Raw genomic sequence first — 20130 nt, forward strand, 5'->3', positions numbered from 1 at the left:
CGAAACCCACGTCGAATGAAATATTTCGGGAAGTTTTAAATGTTTACTACCACAGGCGTAGGAGCCCAATTTGATTTGGGGGGCTGTAACGACTTGCCCGAAAAATATTACCAAAATTTTTCGCGCGCTTCGCGCGCGTTCAACACGTTAATGTGCATATCATATAGGCATGCACCGGTTATTACATCGCATGCCTATAACATACAATCATTTGCCGTCTTATAACCCTTCTAAATTGGTTAGAATTATTGGCAAAGTCGTTACAATAATAATGATCATAATAATATCAGTTTAACCATTCAAAAACACATAGAAAATTACTTTTCTTTCAGTATTTTCACATATTTCATTTGCTTTCATGCATGTATCGATCGCGTGTGCAGGGACTTGGACTTTATAATGATTTCACCTCATTTTGTCTTTTTCCTTCTTTCCCAATTTGCACATTAGATACTGCAGTGCTAGTATGCATTGTTTCCTTGAGGGGGGGGGGGGGGGGGGTGGCGTTGATGGAGTGATGTGTATACGCAAATAAGATAATACAATAAGAGTTATAAAGGGTACTAAATATCAGGCTGCATCAGTCCAATCGAATTTCTGCAAAGTGCCCTTCGACGTTGGTGCCCCCCCAGATTGAAAGTGCTTCCGCCGCCCTTGGAGCTCCATGAACAATACGTCACGGGTCCTAACCAATCATAAAACTTGGTAATGGTTGAAAAATAAAACAGACAGTGCAGTACCTTCCTTGTATATATATTGCCATAAGTGTGAGCTTCCATGCTGTAAATGCTGACGATTTTTAACTATTGCTTATGATCTTATAGCCGATGTAATTCAAATGGTTGCCAACTTGTAATTAGATTCTTTATTGTGTCTTGTAAATGAAAAAAAAAGATCTATTAACAAGTATAAGGAAGTAACACGTTGAGTTCCTAGTCAATATCAAACTAAGGTTAATTGTAAGCTCTATATTGGGAGCGCCATAATCTACGTCACGGGACCTATACCAATCATAAAACTTGGTAATTGTCTAAACAAGTATATAGAATGTGCAGTATTTTCCTAATACCCTCATTTAGTGTTGACTCCCCATGTTGTATATGCTGACGGTTTTATCCATTGCTTATGATCTTATAACCGATCTATTTAAAATGGATGTCACTCTAATTGGATTCCTGTCGTTTTTCCTTCTTTGCGGAAATATTTTTCCAGGGAAAGGTGAGATATTTCCATCATTTTGGTTTCAGAATCAGCGACTTTTGATTACATTATTCTCAAACAGCAGCAAGTAAGGTATTACCGGCTTCTTGGTCATACATACCGTTCAGTGTGCAAGAGACAATACAAGTAGGGTCGTTCTTAGACAATGGCACTTAGCGAGAGAGATCTGGGGGCTGGGAACCGTTGCGCGGTCACTTAAGTGTCTGCATGCAGTAGTTTTTGTGCTGATTTTCAAACCGTATAATACGTATTGAGAATATGAAATAGTTTATTCTTTCATTTCAATGTTGTGTTACGTATGTGTCTCAGACGAAAGACATACGATTTAAACGTTCTCTGCTAAGAACACACAGTTAAAAATTAATGTTTTTTACGTTAGCGACTTCACTGAGCTGAGAGCTTGTCACTATATTCTCATGAAAACGCTGTAAACATTTTTTATATAGACTCTCCCTGCAGACAGCGTGCTGCAGATGATAAGAATATATAATTGCATGTGTCTGAGTAAGGGGGGGGGTGGGGGGGTGAGCCATGAGGTGGTGTTACTGGTGTAAGATAAGAGAGGAGCATGGCAGAGTCAAGCAGCCGGCCCCTCGATGCGGACAAATATATAAACCTCCTGTTTGTATTCCCAATTTTGTTGTCACCTATGAAATAAGATAAACTATTGTTTTTCCCATTTTCCCCGATCCCCCCTGTATCTTCCCGGGTCTCTAATTCATCCCGGGCCCAGGGACGGTATAGCTTCCTGATACTCTCGTACTAAGCGTAGGTTGGCATATGCCACCAGATACACACCCTCAGGTTAAGTACTTGACTGGTTTGTGTAGAAGGTAACAATGGTGGCTTCATACACAATGTTTCAAGAGCTACGTTACTGATGAATTGCTCCCACCCCCACCACCCCATCTGCACCCCACACACACATTTTACCAGTTGTCATTAGCAATATTTGTGTTTACACCAAATAAGAAACACACTTCCTTATCATGTACAACTTTTCAATTTCTGTTTTTTTTTCTGTTGTCATTTAAAAACAAATTAATTTGTTTTGTTAAGGCATGGACGATTATATATATGGAGGACTAGCGAGCGTTCTTGCTCGTAACTGCAAAAAGTGCACTGTAATGGTATTCCCCTGTTTGTTGGATTGGTTCAAATGGTTCATTCTAAATAAACTTGTGACAACAGTCTACATACATGTATACGCATAGGCGTATAGTAGCCCAATTTGACTTGGGAGGGGGGGGGGGGGCTGTAACGACTTGCCCGAAAAATATATCCAACATTTTTAGCATTCAACATGTTAATGTGCATTTAGGCATGTATCGGTTATTACATCGCATGCCAATTACATACAATCATTTTCCGTGTTAATACCCTTCTATATTGGTTACAATATTTGGGCAAGTCGTTACAATATGATGATGATAATAATATCAGTTTAACCATTGAAAACACATTGCAATTTATTTTTCTTTCAGTAGGTGCCCGAAACTTTATATTAGGCTATGTACGGTCACAATGGTTACACTTGAGTGGGTGTCTATACATGGCTGCAACATATTTTTATAATTAGTAGGTCTATCTTCCAGTGTCAATATAAATTTATTGCGGAGGAATTTTAATACGTTTACGAGAAAAAACCCCAATCTATTCATTCGTTGATAGCGTGACTTTCTTGATTATTATATTTACATAAAAGCATAGCCTGTCTTAGTGTTCAGATTCTGCTTCTATAGCTTACAGAGTTAACTTTGCCAGTGTCTATATGCTTACCATTATAGAAAATTAACGGAGCAGTTAACCGCGTTCCTTGTGGGTAAATATTTTTTCCGCTTGAATTTTCCCCTTTTAATCTATCGACAATTTATGTCACAAAATAGGAGTGGACTGACATTGACAGTTAGTAGACGTAGATGTCAGAGAATTTTTTTGTTAGTTATAACGTTTTCTAACAGTGCATAACCATGATATATTACGTATGTACAACTTTATGGACCTGTATATTTAGTTTTGCCCTCCCCCCCCTTTTTATTTTAAGTGAAACATTCAGATAGACTCCACTACCCAGTCGTTCATTTAGCAAAACATGTCAACTGTTTTCTTTTCTCTATAGAAAATTTAATTTTCTCGTTTTACTTTTGTAAGGGACCAGACTCAACAAGTTATCTTATACTTCTGGTCGCGCTGCCTCATTGTGATATCTTTGTATTTATTATTTTTTTATTAACTTTATTCGTAACCAGGGGTCCTGTCACTGGTAAACCAGTGTTCTCCCCAGGATCCCTGCACATATAAAACATACAAAATATAACAAATAGAACACATAAATAAATACAGAAAATAGATATAAAAAAATAAAAAATAAAAAATAAAAAATAAAAAATAAAAAATAAAAAAATATATATATATAAAAATAAAAATCTAATTCGATTTCAAAGCCAGGCCATTTCTAATTGCACATTTTAGTTTATTTTTAAAGGTATCAGTGTTATTGCACATACGAATATGCCGAGGCAGTGCATTCCATTGATTAACCCCATGGCAAGTTTGACGACGTCTCCCCCAAATAGTGTTGGAATATGGAAGGCAGAAACCACCAGAGGTAGAAGCTCTTGTGGCAGATTCACTCGAGGAGACATGGGCATACTTGTCACAGAGATAGTCAGGAGCAGCTGCTATGTGGATTTTATGCATAAAAACCTGACGGTGATAATTCCATCTTTGCTCTATAGGGATCCAGGATAGAGCTGAGAGAACATCAGCTGTAGGTGCAGTCCTAGGAAGATCTAGAATAATCCGACCAGCTCTTCCTTGCAGAGATACCAGACACTTTTTATACTTGGCACAGGTGTTAGACCAGGTACAACTAGCATAATCAAAGTGGGGGCTTATCAAACTATTGTACACCATAATCCTGTATTTGTGTGGAAGATACTTCTTAACCCTCCCAAGTATCCCAAGACGGCAGGATATTTTCTTGCAAATCATAGATAAATGGTCTTTGAAAGTTAAGGTACTGTCCAAAAGCACCCCAAGGTACCTAAAAACATGAACCTGTTCTATATCATGTGAGTCATAATGGAGAATGAGAGGGTCAGCTCTCTTCATCATGGTTGGTGTGCCAAAAAGCATACTTTTGGTCTTTTTTACATTCAAAGTCAATTTGTTTTTGACCAGCCACTTGCCAATCAGAATAAGATCTGTAGAGAGAACCTGCTGTATTTCACATATTTTCTCAGAGCTATAAATAACAGCTGTGTCATCTGCATATAAAATTGCCTGGCTTTCACTTGTGGCAGATGGAAGATCATTTATGTATATAGGTAATAGTAATGGCCCAATGATAGATCCCTGTGGAACGCCAAATGCAATTCCCATCATATCTGAATACTGGTTCTCAATCTGAACAATTTGGTATCTGCCCGCAAGATAAGAGCCGAACCAATCCAATGCAGAGTCAACAACTCCATATGACCGAAGTTTGTCAAGCAAGATGTCATGATCAACTGTATCAAAAGCTTTTTTAAAGTCAAGGAACAAGATGCCAGTGTAGTTCTTTCTTCCACAGGCACCGTCCATGTTTGACAAAATATCATCAACCACATAGCTGAGAGCCGTAGTAGTGGAGTAACCAGGTCTGAAGCCTGATTGCCATTTGTTAAGGATCTTGTTACTAGTTAGATACTGATACAGTTGATCATGAACAACTCTTTCCAAGATTTTTGACACAACTGGCAGAACTGAAATAGGTCTATAATTGTCGACCTGACCGCGTGTCCCATCTTTGAAAACTGGTGAGACCTTGGCAGTCTTCCAGTCAGAAGGGAAAACCCCATGAGAGAGTGTATGAACAAATGTATATCATTGCGGTATATTGGCAGAAATAAACGAAAAGAAACTGTTCATTTTGAGTTGGTTATATTTTATAATTTCGTATTTATTCACACAAGACAACACACCCACACACACAAATGATTCATAAGAAACTGCACTCCGTTTTTAGTGAATTCAATCACATTTGTGTCTTACAAAGTTAGAAAAGCACTAGCTACTGTTTTCAGTGGGCGGCGGAAGTATATTGAATCTCCGGGGAAGAGATGGGGGTGGGGGTGGGGTGAGCGGGGGGGGGGGGACGAGTGGAACACGAACCTTATGAAGTAGTGTGTTTTGGTTTTGATGGGGTACAACGTTACCTTGAAACATTACCGTATGAAGAAAGCACAGCAAATATGCACTTATAATTTACCAACAGAGGAACTTTTCAACCACGAGTACGTTAAAAAAAAAAAATTACAGCACTCACTCATTAACAAACAGGGACCATTCTTCTGTTTTGAAAAGAAAAGATAGGAGAAGAGGTCACGCACCCCACCAACGTACCCCGTAACGTACCCCGCCAACGTACCCCGCCAACGTACCCCGCATGTACCCCTCAACGTACCCCGCCAACGTACCCCGCCAACGTACCCCGCCAACGTAACAGTGTCACGGTAGCCCATGGATTTACAATCCACACTTTCCCGCTCATTATAATCACTGACGGACCAAGGTATAAACACATCGGTGCACGGAATGATTAAAACACATTTCCTCCTTTTGTTCAGCTTCAGATCAAACGTTGACCAGTTCCTCCGGTACATTCTCTACACCATCTTATCCTATTCCCTATGAACCTAATTTGACTTGTACATGGCATCTGGTGGCTCCTATCGGCATGTCAATCGAGCTCATATTCGATGTCGTTGATCTTCAAGATCAAAATGGCGAACGCGTTGTCTTGATACGATAGAGGTAATGAATATTTATTTTTACACTACTACTAATGAATATTTATATTTACACTACTCATTAATGAATATGTATATTTACACTAATACTATTTTGTTTTCCACTGTCCTTTCATAAAGACAAAAAGCAATTGAGTATGTCCTGATTTTTTTCTTGTGTGTGGTTGGGGGGGGGGGGTTGTGTGGGTTGGGGGAGGGGGTGGGGAAAGGGTGCGGGATGAGAGACATAAACGATTCCAAAACGTATTGGGGTCGCTGAAATAGTTGGAGAATGATTCACATAGTGGATGATGTTAAAGTTGCAAAAAAGGACAATGTTGTCCAACTGTATCAGCCACTTCATTTCTAGTATGCTGTTTAGGCTTGGAATTCATACTTTTTCTGAAAATATGGATGTACCAGTAAAAAAGAAGCATTGCTGATGACCGTGTACTATGCGCGTCTGATCTCACAAAGTTGGACAAAACTCTTCGGGAGCTGAATCATCGATATAACATGAAAAATGACAAATCAATTCCATTTACTTTTATCAGGTTTTTGATGGACCACCTGGATCTTCTGCGCTCACATTTCCATTTTGTGGAGATGGACCAATATGGCCGCAACATCCGATTCGATTCCTTTCTTCGTCTAATCAGTTATCGGTGACCATTAAAACTGATAGCATTGATAACGGAATGGGGTTTCAAGCTCGTTATACACATGGTAAGAATAATTATATAACCGACATAATCGTATGCATTGATTCATAATACGCTTAAGAGACCTACATAGATATATGATATAGTCGAGGATATAGACATGTAAAAATGAACCTTGAGACATTTTTGTCGTCATGCAGATAATCGACACACCAAGTTTGGCAATTGTTTTTAAACCGTAATTTGATGACATGCTTCAAAGCACATGATACTGTTAGCATGAATATCTTGTAACTGTTAGATAAAGCATAGGAACTTGTTCATGCTGCCAGTACTAGTGCTTCATAGCACATGATACTGTTAGCATGAATATCTTGTTATAAGATAAAGTATAGGAACTTGTTCATGCTGCCAGTACTAGTGCTGCAGAGCACATGGTACTGTTAGCATGAATATTTTGTTACTGTAAGATAAAGCATATGAACTTATTCATGCTGCCAGTACTAGTGCTTCATAGCACATGATACTGTTAGCATGAATATCTTGTTATAAGATAAAGTATAGGAACTTGTTCATGCTGCCAGTACTAGTGCTTCATAGCACATGGCACTGTTAGCATGAATATATTGTAACTGTTAGATAAAGCATATGAACTTGTTCATACTGCCAGTCTGAGGCCTACTAGTGCTTCAAAGCACATGATATTGTTAGCATGAATATCTTGTTACTGTTAGATAAAGCATATGAACTTGTTCATGCTGTCAGTACTAGTGCTTCATAGCACATGGCACTGTTAGCATGAATATATTGTAACTGTTAGATAAAGCATATGAACTTGTTCATACTGCCAGTCTGAGGCCTACTAGTGCTTCAAAGCACATGATATTGTTAGCATGAATATCTTGTAACTGTTAGATAAAGCATATGAACTTGTTCATACTGCCAGTCTGAGGCCTACTAGTGCTTCAAAGCACATGATACTGTTAGCATGAATATCTTGTTATAAGATAAAGTATAGGAACTTGTTCATGCTGCCAGTACTAGTGCTTCATAGCACATGATACTGTAAGCATGAATATCTTGTTACTGTTAGATAAAGCATAGGAACTTGTTCCCGCTGCCAGTACTAGTGCTTCGAATCATTGTATGAAAGGACAGTATAGATTGGTATATATTAGCTTTAGAGAATCTTCCGGCTGGCTGAATCTATATCATATCTACAGGTGCGTATCCAGGGGGGGGGGTGTTGGGGGCGCGCGCCCCCCGGGTAAGGAAAAGAGGAGAGAAAAAAAAGAGAAGAAAAAAGGGAAAAGGAGGGGAAAAAAGAAAAGGAGGAGAGGAAGGAAGGGAAAAGAAAAAGAAAAAAGAGAGAAAAAGGAGAAAAGGAGGGAGTAGAAGATAGCCAAGACCTCGGGAAGAGAAAGATCCCTATTATATACACAGGGTAGCCAGTGACAGATCAAGGATTACGGAGGGGGTGTGCGCCTCACCCTACCCCTTACCCCGACAACTCCATTTTTGACGTTTCCGTTTTTCCTCTCTCACTAATGTACTTGAACTCGACCGAGTCGTCGGGGAACATAACGCATTTCGGGAAGGGGGCGACCGCCCCCCCCCCGAGCAAATTTTCTTTATGACATCGCTAGTAATTTCAAAATAGACAATGCTTAGATGCAACTTACAAGGCCTGGGAAGTGTCATTTCCAGCGATCTGGGAGGCATTTTCGGCCAAAATTTTTCTTGTACGCTTCGCGCCAACTCATGGTGGCGCTTCGCTTAGATAGTTTGCCTACAGGCTTCGCCCTCCCTTGGCAATTACTCGCTACACGCCTGTTCGAATTTGTAAAGCAAAGAGCAGATATAACATCATATCAATGAGCATTGAAATGCATGTTCCACGATGTACAGCCTCAAAAACTGTCAATGTGTGTAGTCAAAGGCGTAGGAGCCAGATTGGATTTGGGGGCTGTAATGACTTGCCCGAAAAAAAAGCCAAAATTTTTCGCGCGCAAAGCGCGCATTCAACATGTCGATGCCAATAACATATAGGCAAGATCGCTCATTACATTGTATGGCATCGTGTACCGCACGGTCCGTCAAAGTTGCACAGTATACCGCCGGATGCTAATGTAAACAACCAAATGTCTTATGTAGATGGAGAAAAACCATACAGATCCATTTATGTCAAAACTCTCTTTTACAGTAGTAATGTCGGCCAAGCTTACAACTTTATTTCAATTACCAAGGAGATCATTTTAAGCTATTCATTGCTATTTATTTTTCTTTCAGTAGGTGCCCAAAAAAAATGGGAAAACAATTGGGGGGGGGGGGCTGCAGCCCCCGCCTCCTACGGGACCTACGCCTATGAGTGAAGTGTTCGGTTTCGATATACCTCATATCGGAAATATCTCCTATTTTTCTGTTCCTTCAACCAAGTTTTGTAAAAGCCATTATAAGAGGTTGCAATATTTCTACACCAAGAAATTAACTGTGTCGGAATTTTCCAAAATCTCCTCACCAACATTCTTCATCATACTTTCCTCTACTCGTTCAATTTTGACCTGTCTGTTAGGGGTTCAAGGAGGTTTTTCTATATTGGTTGTCTATAGATTGAATTTTCTGCAACATTATGGCTATGTTTTCAAGTGATTTTATTCACGAGAAAAGTCAATTTTCAAATTCTCAACAAGTAATGGCTTAAAACCTTGAAAAGTCGGGCTTTCGGATATTGTGGGCCGTGACGTAGAATAACCTACAAAAGCAATGATCCATAGGACATGCAATCAGGTCGAACATGATGTGTGACTGGTGACAATCTTCAAAAAGGTTATGAATGGAAAAAACTTTTGGGAAATACTTGGTTCTCAGGCAAAAGTGTACATCTGGTTGCTCATTTTCAAGCCCGAGAAGTGCCATTTCCGGTGATCTGGGGGGGTATCAAAACCAAAAATTTTCTTGTACGCTCCGCGCCAACCGATGGTGGCGCTCCGCTTAGATAGTAATTCGCGCCCCCCGGGTTAGAAAATCCTGGATACGCGCCTGATCTATATCATATCTTTATCATGAATATTCATTTGCTCCTTTATAGATCTTTATATCGTCACAATAATGCAAAATGCTTTTAAACATTTTGTTTCAACTTGAATTATCTTTACAGTTCAACCAAGAACCGAGTACATTGCAGCGATTGGTGTAGAGAGCACGGATATTATACAGTTCACCAGATTTAGTGTACATATTCCTCGACAGCCGCTAGCAGTCTCGACTCGTCCATCAGCTTTGACCTTTGACCACATCAGTGATTTCTTCTATTACACGGATACACAAGAGAAGTTCATTGCTCGAGTTCATATTGGTGGTAGCAGCTCTTCAGACATTTTGATAACAGATGCCGTCGACAGTAAGTTCAATTGGTACCATTTTTTTCTATGTTTGGGTAATGTCATGTCCCACTTCCGAGCACTCGTATTGACAGTACGAGCAGTATGGATATTATGTTGCTATCAGGTAAAGGTTAAGAACTGTTTGTACTGTCAATACGAGTGCTTTGAAGCATGATGTGGTAGGAGAGTTTAGAGAGGTATTAGCATTAGGAAATTGTCCCAACTGGCTACTTTGGGTAAATCTTGTCGGTTAAGAAACGGGCAACCATAAATAAATGACAAAGTGCGCCCTCCACTTTACAATGACTCCTGTTTTACCCAAAACAGTACCCTATGAAATTAACGCGAGAAGATTTGTGTGGAGGAGTGACAGAAGAGGCAGATTGGGGAGTAAGGAAAGATGGAAACATTAGAATTGTATTAGTAAAACGAAAAGACTATAGTAGTCCTCTCCGAAAATGTGTGACGACGAGGTATATCTTTATTTTATAATGATCCATTTACATTCATAACTAGCTGAAGTCACTATCCTGTAAATGTGTATATGTTATTCATAGACTTCTTTCCACCCACGCTGATAGCTTAAGCCAGATTCCCTCTTTTCGCGTTTACCGCGGACAATGAAACTTCACCAAGCGAAACGCCATCAGCTATTCAGAGGTGTTCTTTTCTATCGAACAATGATATAATCTACATGCTATTACCAGCTTATATACAATGAAAGGTCATGTGATTATTCGTCTGGCCTTTTGTTCTTCAAGAAACAAAGAGGAACAATAATAAACTTTGCGAATTCGCATTCATAAAGGTGTAACGTCATTAATTCACACAGATCCGCTGGGTATCGCTGCCGCTTACCTAACAGGTTTGCTGTACTGGACTGATGCTGGTCGCGATGAAGTGTCTGTATCTCGACTGGATGGATCCTTCCGAAAAACTTTGGTTCCTTCAAATTCTGGTTGTGCTTTTCCCAAAGCCATTGTTCTAAGTCTGGATCATCAGTAAGTATATGCAGTTGTTGATTTGGTGATTTATTTATTCATTTACTTTTTTTTTTAAAAGGTGAGGACAATACTGATGTTCAATGATCATAGACGTAAGAGCCTAATTTGATTGGGGGTTGGGTGGGGGGGGGGGGGCTGTAACGATTTGCCCGAAAAATATAACCAAAATTTTTCGCGCGGTTCACGCGCGTTCAACATCTTATTGTGCATATCATACAGGCATTCATCAGTTATTACATCAGATGCCAATTACCGGCATGAGACGTTTCTTTGTGCGCGAGTCTTCACACCCTTTAATAAAATTCTTCTTTAAATCTTTACTTGTCTTGTCTAGACATGTGTTTTGGAGTTGCAGTGATCGGATCGAGACATGCAAAGCAGATGGGTCAGAAAGAGAGGTGTTCCTTGACCAACTAGGAAACGTGAAGTCATTGGCTATCGATGTAGAAGGTAATAAACATGATTTCAAAGTACTTTATACCGGGGTAACTCAAGGTTTCGACATGGTATAGTTTGTTTAACAGTATTCTAGGTGCAGTGACAATTGCTTAGCTGTAATAAGCCATGCTACGGTGACTGTTCTCTCACTTGTATATTCTTGCCTACTAAATGATGTTACTAAAATGAATTATAACAACAAGGTTTCGTAACGAACCTTTTCCCTTCTTTTTAACTATTTTATTTTTACTCTTTTCTTATTGTTGTGGAAATATACTCAAACTTAATTGTGTCGGATGTTACTGAAGCAAACGTTTGAAGTAATGCAGTCTGACATCTCAAAAAAAAAGACTCCTATAAAAATGAAGGAATTCAACCAACGTTGCATAACATAATGGTATTCTGGTGTGTTCGGTCTCCAACACCAAAAGTACTTATTTAACCAGTGCTACGAAACCTAAGATTGAGGTTGTAGGTTAGATGGCCAAAGAAAGGTTGGGTGTTCATCGAGAATATAGCCTATCCACGGTTTCCCCATATGACATGTCTTCCAAATTGTAAATAAGTGTAAGTAATAAATAAGCCATTCGGCTTTCTCCCACATACATATTTATATGAGACTGCTTATTGACGTCGTAAAATAACTGCCTACCAGCACGATATTTGATATGTCGATAATTTTAAATATTTAACAATTTTTGCATACGTATATGTTATCCTTAAATTTGTGGAACCATGTAATCTACCATGATAGAAGTACACATTTTTGTTTATATTAAATAGTATTTTTGTGATTAATTATAGGTCAGACCCTATACTGGGTGAGTTCTACTGGACACGGCGGTGTTGTCGAAGAGATTAGCTTGGACGGTTCTGGTCGCAATGTAATATTTCAGGCAGCTTTTCTCTCTAAAATTCATGATTTTGTGGTGGATAGTTTTGCGTTCTTCTGGTCAGTCCCGAGTGAAGAACGTCTATATCACAATGTGAGAGATGGTACCCTTGACGCAATAAGACTCGCTGAACCACGGCCAAGTCTGGAAGGATTGTATTACTATAAATCAGATGAAGTCATACCAGGTAAGTCAGTGGCGTAGGAAGGTACTTTTGAGTGGGGGGGGGGGGCTGAAGACTGATGGCCGGCCTGGGGGAGGGGTCTAAGGGCAGGGGGTGTCCCCCTCCCCTTTGGATTTTTTTTGCATTTCCAGGTGGCCTCAGATGCAATTTGCTGCAATATAGCACACTTCAACACCCAATCCAATTTGTAAATAATTTTGCATTTTCACCTGGCCTTATAGATGCAATTTGGTGCTCCAAATGAGATTTTTTTCTCATTTGGAAATGAAAAAGGGGTTTTCTGACTCGCGGAGTGGGGGGGTGGGGCGGAATGATACTTCCGCCCCCCATATTTTTCACTGGGGGGCTGGCGCCCCCCAGCCCCCCGGTTCCTACGCCCTTGAGGTAAGTATCAAAACATTCACCCGTTAATTGTTTCAAGCACAAGATCACAAAATATAAATTGCTAGAAAACAACTAAGGGTAGACTCCTGGACACATTGGAATGTGCTTTATTCTCAGTTAAGGTAACGTGGCCCGACGTTTTCTTTTAACCGATGTTATATGTTATGTTATATTGTCTATGTGTATTCTTCATTAACAGCCCAACACCAATGTGCCATCGACAATGGGGGTTGTGAAGAGTTATGCTTGCCCGATCAGAACACGTTTACATGTAACCAAGGTTTGACCCATATTTTTATGTCACTTCTCTCTCAAAACTATGGTAAATAAATATGACCACCGTGATGGACAGTTTCTTTTCGCTTGTACATACAGTGACATAAATTTAATTTGTGAGAAACATCTTTAAATTTGGTCTTAATTTAATTACTTATCGTCAATATATATCGACATGTTGTTTTTTTTTCGCTTCAATGTTATTATTTGTTGTTTATCGTTTATCGAAAGGTAACACAATGTTGTAGAACATTTTCAATATCTGGTTTGATATTCTTGCAAACATCAGAGTTTGATTAAAATTCAAGAATCACGCTGACACAACAATACCACCTGACAACGATTACAGGAATTTATTCTGTGTTTCAGCGACAGATATTTATCAAAATAAAACGTATATGATATGAATAAATATATAAAATAAAATAACAATACAATACAAAATAGAATGGAATGGAATGGAATGATATCAAATAAAGAGAATAAATCCTAACTGCATGCCCGAATCTTGCTAGTATAATTGTTACGTTGGAATGCGAGAGGTCTCGATAATTAATTTTAACGAGACACAAGCCTGGGTTCGTTTCCGTAAGGAACACAGACAAATTGACGAGTTAGAGATTTTAAACGAGAACGTAAACTATATTGAACAATGGATTTCGAACCAACAACAACAAGTGGTAATTACAAATAAATAGAAAATTACTCACAAACTTAACAAGATCGGATACACTTTAAAACACGCTGGTCTCTTCCAACGGCGATATCCAGCGGCCACGACCTCGATGACGACGATTCTCGGTCCGTTGTACCGCGAAATTCACTGGTCCTCGACGAAGTTTCTCGCGATCCCAGAAACAGCAGTCACCTTCTTTCCGGCGATGCTCCAAAATAGAAGACGGACTTCCAGCCACAATCGAGTGAAGCACAAGTCGAACTTCTCGCCGACTAAATATTACCAGAGTCAGTCCAAATCAGCTTTATAGCCACCAACTCCTGGCGTAACGAACTTCCTCAACGGAGACAGAAATTCTTCACCTTCTCCGAAATAAAGCCTGAAAAACTGTACTTTCACAGCAAAGTCCTCTTCAAACTTCTGAATGGAAGTGTAGAATCAATCTTGTTATCGATATCTCAATCCTTCAGAAACTACTGGCAGTTGAGCACTGACGATATATAGTAGAATGGTATAATATGTGTCGTCACTTGTATTCGTACAGAAACTGAGAAACTCTCCGATCTGGGCGGGTTTATATACGATTCGCCATGTCAAGAATCATCTAGATCTCTCTCGATACACCTGAGTAACAACGCGACCCGGTTTCTCTATTCTTGGAAGTCCTTTGCATCGCTCGCGAATATTCCAGAGAATCCACGAAGATGTGTACAGCTTACACGCGATCTCACGTAAACCGACGTCAACCCGAGACCAGCGCGTCATCATGAGGAATATACTAGAACAATCGTGTATTATAACATTCTGACACGGTAACCCGACCTAATTTCTCAAATACTGATTTATCACGTAGGCAATTTCAATACTTTCTATATTATAACATTAGGTTCTTTACTAGCAGTGACTAGCGTTAGGCTACAATGGGCCCTCGTAACATAATGAATCCATTTATTGTGTTTGTGAAACACCAGTTGATCTACAACAGACATGTTATTTTGAAGAGGCACTGTGCCTTAACATGCAGCTCTTTCACAATACGTGTTCAAAATGTACTTAATGTTAGTTTGTTCTTAGTTACATGTTCATTAAATCATTATGATTTTGTGCTTTCTTTTAGTGACACCTGTAATCTCAAATTGCTCTCAAGATATTGTAATGTTCACCACTGGACCACAAAGAGTCTTATGGGAAGACCCTACTGCAACTAGCTCAAGCAATGGCCCAGTGCTGATGGACCTACCTTACAGAAGTCGATCACACGACCCAGGAACACTCTTCATTTGGGGTACCACGAAAGTGACTTATGTTTTCTCTGATGATTTTGGCAACGAAGCAGAGTGTTCCTTTAACATCGTGCTGTCGGAGATCATAACGATAGGTTAATATTAACATTTATGATTGTGTCACTTTAATCATGATAAAACACAGTGATTAGCAGAAAAAACAATTTATGTTCTGTTGAATTGCCATATTAGGTATTCTTGCAAAAGGTCATCAGTATTGCCACCACCATAATAAACATTCACAGCAAGCTTAGCAGACATTTCCCAGTCAGGTTGTGAGGCTAAAGGGTGACAGTGACCATTCACATCAAGCTAAGCAGACAGTTCCCAGTCAGGTTATGAGGCTAAAGGGTGACAGTGACCATTCACATCAAGCTAAGCAGACATTTCCCAGTCAAGTTGTGAGGCTAAGGGTGACAAGTAAACATTCACAGCAAGCTAAGCAGATATTTCCCAGTCGGGCTGTGAGGCTAAGGGGTGACAGAGAACATTCACATCAAGCTAAGCAGACATTTCCCAGTCAGGTTGTGAGGCTAAGGGTGACAAGTAAACATTCACACCAATCTTAGCAGACATTTCCCAGTCAGGTTGTGAGGCTAAAGGGTGACGGTGAACATTCACATCAAGCTAAGCAGATATTTCCCAGTCAAGTTGTGAGGCTAAGGACGGTGACAGTGAACGGTTTGCTGAAGTTTTAAGTAGAGAAATCATCTGCTTTTCTAGCATACAGGATATGTGAATGGGGGGGGGGGGGAGAGGTTGAACTACGGTTAATATGCTTTCTGCTTACACAAATGCATAATATAATTTTCTAAGTAATGAAATGAACCTATATATTATACCTCCAGGTTCTCACAAAAACATACATATGCAATGTGATGAGCTATTCAAAATTTACGTCTCACTTTTGACGATTCCTTCCTGGTAATGATGTCTCTCTCTCTTTCCCGGTTTATTCAAGATCCACCGGTGATCTCAAATTGTCCTGAAGACATTAAGAAGACTACAAGTGGACCATTGGCTGTCTTTTGGCAGGAACCGACCGCGGTCAGTTCTATCAACGGACAAACACCGGTTGATGTACCCTTTCATGTGCGTTCGCACAAGCCTGGATCAGTTTTCTCTTTGGGTACAACAATTGTTACTTACTTGTTCTTGGACGAGGGTAACAATGCCGCTCATTGTTCCTTTAATGTGATTCTCTCGCAGCTAACGACTGCAGGTAAGTTATGGTTTAAAAAGATAATTTGAAAGTGATAGACTTTGAAACAACAGTTAGGGAACTTTAGATTAGATGAATGAATTAATTGTTCGACTGCAGGGCAAGAACACCAATGTCAAACTGTTTTCCAATAACCAAAACACATTTCAACAACGGAGATTTACCAACCCTGAATGTTTTGCTAAAGATCGCCTCGTAAGATAACAAGAATGTAACTCGTTTTAATAAGTCACATTTTCTAAGTTACACATGCTTGCAAGGAAATGGCTTGACTTGTTGCTCAGATGATCGCCTGTAAATAACCGATACTGATCGTAATTCTAACTTTAACCTCATCCAGCTCAATGTTAAGAGACTCGGCACTGTTACTCACGGGACGAGTAATATTGTAGTGCGCGTGCGCGCTACAATTTTGGCATTTTTGCCAAGAGAACGATACCTACATGACTGCACGTTGAAACTTTAAGTTTCACATAGTCTCTGTATACTTGCAGTTTCAGAAGCCAGCTGTGTATGCAACTTATTCTGAGCTTGTCACGGCGCCCTCACGTTGTCGTTCCACCTCGTTTCACCTCGGGTTTTTACCATTCTAATCGGTGGGAATTAGTGACAGATAGCATAGAATACCAGGGCTGTGGCCGAGTGGATAAAGGCGGTGGCAATTGGGGGCTTAGGGCATCGGGAGGTTCCGGGTTCGATACCCGGCCGGGTCATAGTAAGGTGGGGTTTTCATCCAAGAGCAATCTACGGTTTTCCCATCTGAAATGACTTCTTAAATAGAAAAGATCCAAAATTTGAGTTGAAATGTTGAATTGGAAGCCACCCAGCGTGTAAGTTGTAATCCATAAGCCCTTGCGGAATATGCTCTCACATTTGTGGTAGCTTAAGCGTCGTATAAATAACTGCTGATTATTATTATTATTATTATTATTATTATTATCATCATCATTTCTGCTGCCAGTTTCTTTACTACTTGGTTTGTGTCCTCTACCCTACAGCTGAACTGACACAGGTGATACATATGCCGCGTGTTCGTGTGTATTGTTCAACTTTGGTTGAGTGTTACATATCGTGTCCCTTGGACTTCCCTTGTTTAAACTGAAATTCCTTTCAGTTTAGGACCGTTGTAGATGATCTCCTATAGTTTTAACTGCAAATAGTCTAGCCTCTTGTTTATCTATTTGCTATATGAGGCTGCTAATTAGTTTACTTTCAATAGCGATCAACAACATATAAAAATGATTTTTTTTTTTTTTGGGGCTAGTCATCCTTTTAAGTAAATGTGCCTAACGTGTGCGCGTTCCTTGGTTATCAATAAGTGTGGAACAATGTCACACTTGTTGAGAATAATATCTAGAATACAACAGAAGTATATAAGTACCGTATAAATGGTTAATTAATTAATTGTAATTTATGAAATTAAATCTGCAGAGTTAATGGGGGATGTGCTCTTCGACCGATATAGAGCTGTTACCCTTTTTGCCCCCCCCCCCCCCCACACACACACACTTGGTTTTAGTTCTTAAAGAGAGAAATAAACTGCACAGGTTATTATAGCTATTATTATTTTATTTTATTTTTTTACTATGATTTATCTTGAAATTATTCATTTTCTTGTTCACAGGTTCGATAGAGGTGGAAACATCAACCGCATCTCAATCATCGTCGTTTGATATCGAGAAGTTATTTACCGAATACCTGGTTTACACCGTTATCGGTATCGCCTTTATCGCGGTTATTCTACTTTTGATGATTATCACTTGCATAGCATGTTGCTGTGGATGTTTGAAGTGTACCTCTGCCTCCAGAGATGACGAACGTAGTGTTGAGCAGCACGATATGGCGGCCATGAATTACCATGACAACGGAAATTATGATTACGCACTTTATGAGAAGTCGGTGCCTCCCTATACTCCACGTTAAATTAGATTAGTCTGCATGGCAGGTGCAAACTATAATGGCTCCCATACTCGTTGTCCTGGTCATCATTACCCATTTGTAAGATGTGGTGAACAAGATACATAAAGAAACACCCAACGAGGGCTCAAACCCCTACATAAAGTCAGTCTGGGGAAATTTATAAACCAACCACCCTTTTTTTGGGAAATCCTGTGCACGCCAATGGTTTAAACCTCCCTTATTTCTCAGTATATGTTTCGAGTAGTTCAACTAGGTACAGACAATAATCTAACCTTTGGTCTGTTTGATTTTGCTATCACATAAGACACACAGTATGGTTCTACCAGGGAGTTGTTATGGCTCACTGGTTCTATCATCCACGTACGTGCTTTTGATCTCGGTGACAGAAAGCCATTCTGGTTCAGAACCCGAATTTATTGCATCCTTTTACTTTTGAATCATTACAGTATAAGCGACAAAATCAATGATTTGGAGCTAGGATAATTTTTTTAAACTTTATTAAGTTACTTTGTCCGTGTTATACCTTAGGTAGTACACGTGGTGAGATATGTATAGCTAATTTATGGGATGTTTTCTGTATGCTTATTACCTCCCGTAATAATCGATACTATCCACAAAAGTTTTATATGGAACGCAAAAAGGGAAAAATCAAGCAACAACAACGTTTATTACAGATCATAGTCTTATATATAGAATATCACATGCAATCAGTCCACTCTACTAACTGTTCATGGTTATCTGATAGGTGACATCCATAAACTAACTGATCAGGGGTTGGGAAGGGGAGAGGGGGGGGGGTAAGTCACAAACAAGCCAATTTAAATTCATCCTTGCTGGTATTTTGGGGGTAGCATTAATTCAGAGTCGTCTGGTGAAGACTCATTGTTTTACTTTATTTTCATCCACGTATGTTTTGTTTTAATTATTGTTGTGGTATGGTTGCTGTATATAAACTTAGCTGACATGGAAACTCTAAGGTTCTATTTCTGTAAGGTCGTTTCTGTCCATTTACTCAGTGTTGGTCTCTATTGCTATACTTTACTCTTTTGCTTATCTGTACGGTACTTCTTGGTTTTTAGTACTTTCAATAATACTTTCAATAATAACATTCAAGGAAACCGGAATTCTGCTTAGTTGTCGTTTTTACGTATCCCTTATCATTGAAACCATGTACGACTGAATGTTTACTGCCATAATAGTCTCTTCAATCCCGCTCCACACATTCTTATAAAATAATGGATCTTCTGTTTTCCTTTTCTTTTGTTAACAAACTAAAACAATAAGGAAAAGAGCAGAGAAACTGAATTGTTCATTACTGGAACCAGTTTAGGAATTTAACTCTCAACAAAAATGGTTCTCCTCAATTACCACGTTCAACCTTGCTTTGATCCATGGATGTGTTACATCCGTTACACTGCTAAAACAAAATGTAGATTTACAGTTAATTCCTGTAGAATTTTCAACTTAAAAAGTCGTTTTTTCATAATTATTTACATGTTAACTTTTGTTATTATAACAGACGTTTTTTGTAAAGCAAGTCCATGGTTTACCAAAGAAAAAAAGTTGTATTTTTCCCTCCAATGAAAATATACAGGAAAAAACAAATTTGCAGAATATGTTAGTGTTTTTTATATTTACATATAAAATTCTGTGATTATTTTTCTACAGAGGTTTAACATATGTCATGCTTTTTACAGAATAAGTTTGTTATTGCAATCTAATGCATGTAAATAGGAATTTGAAGAATGTTTCACGGCTATTTACCTGAAGTTAGAAACACGGTACCAATATACAATGAGTATACAACAAACT

At 39.2% G+C, this 20130-nt stretch overlaps 1 protein-coding gene across 1 annotated transcript; it reads left to right on the plus strand.

The window, feature by feature from the left end:
• The first annotated feature begins 915 nt into the window (after nucleotides 1–915).
• On the plus strand, nucleotides 916–19442 carry LOC139981187 (prolow-density lipoprotein receptor-related protein 1-like). The gene is made up of 11 exons (XM_071993391.1): nucleotides 916–1218; nucleotides 5832–6018; nucleotides 6548–6719; nucleotides 9813–10055; nucleotides 10871–11039; nucleotides 11377–11492; nucleotides 12285–12560; nucleotides 13141–13221; nucleotides 15011–15271; nucleotides 16138–16398; nucleotides 18023–19442. Exons 3-11 carry the CDS (start codon nucleotides 6692–6694, stop codon nucleotides 18319–18321), a joined length of 1734 nt encoding a protein of 577 aa, XP_071849492.1. The 5' UTR covers nucleotides 916–1218; nucleotides 5832–6018; nucleotides 6548–6691; the 3' UTR covers nucleotides 18322–19442.
• Nucleotides 19443–20130: the final 688 nt, after the last annotated feature.

The sequence above is a fragment of the Apostichopus japonicus genome, chromosome 15 (genome assembly GCF_037975245.1).
Source record: "Apostichopus japonicus isolate 1M-3 chromosome 15, ASM3797524v1, whole genome shotgun sequence".
NCBI classification, from domain to species: Eukaryota; Metazoa; Echinodermata; class Holothuroidea; order Aspidochirotida; family Stichopodidae; genus Apostichopus; species Apostichopus japonicus.

What these genes read in the sequence shown, in the direction of transcription:
- LOC139981187 (XM_071993391.1), top strand. Translation starts at nt 6,692, where the DNA reads ATGGGGTTTCAAGCTCGTTATACACATG. An exon ending in GTTCTAAGTCTGGATCATCA is followed by an intron (nt 11,040 to 11,376) that starts GTAAGTATATGC and finishes TGTCTTGTCTAG; the next exon opens with ACATGTGTTTTGGAGTTGCA. An exon ending in CTCGCAGCTAACGACTGCAG is followed by an intron (nt 16,399 to 18,022) that starts GTAAGTTATGGT and finishes TCTTGTTCACAG; the next exon opens with GTTCGATAGAGGTGGAAACA.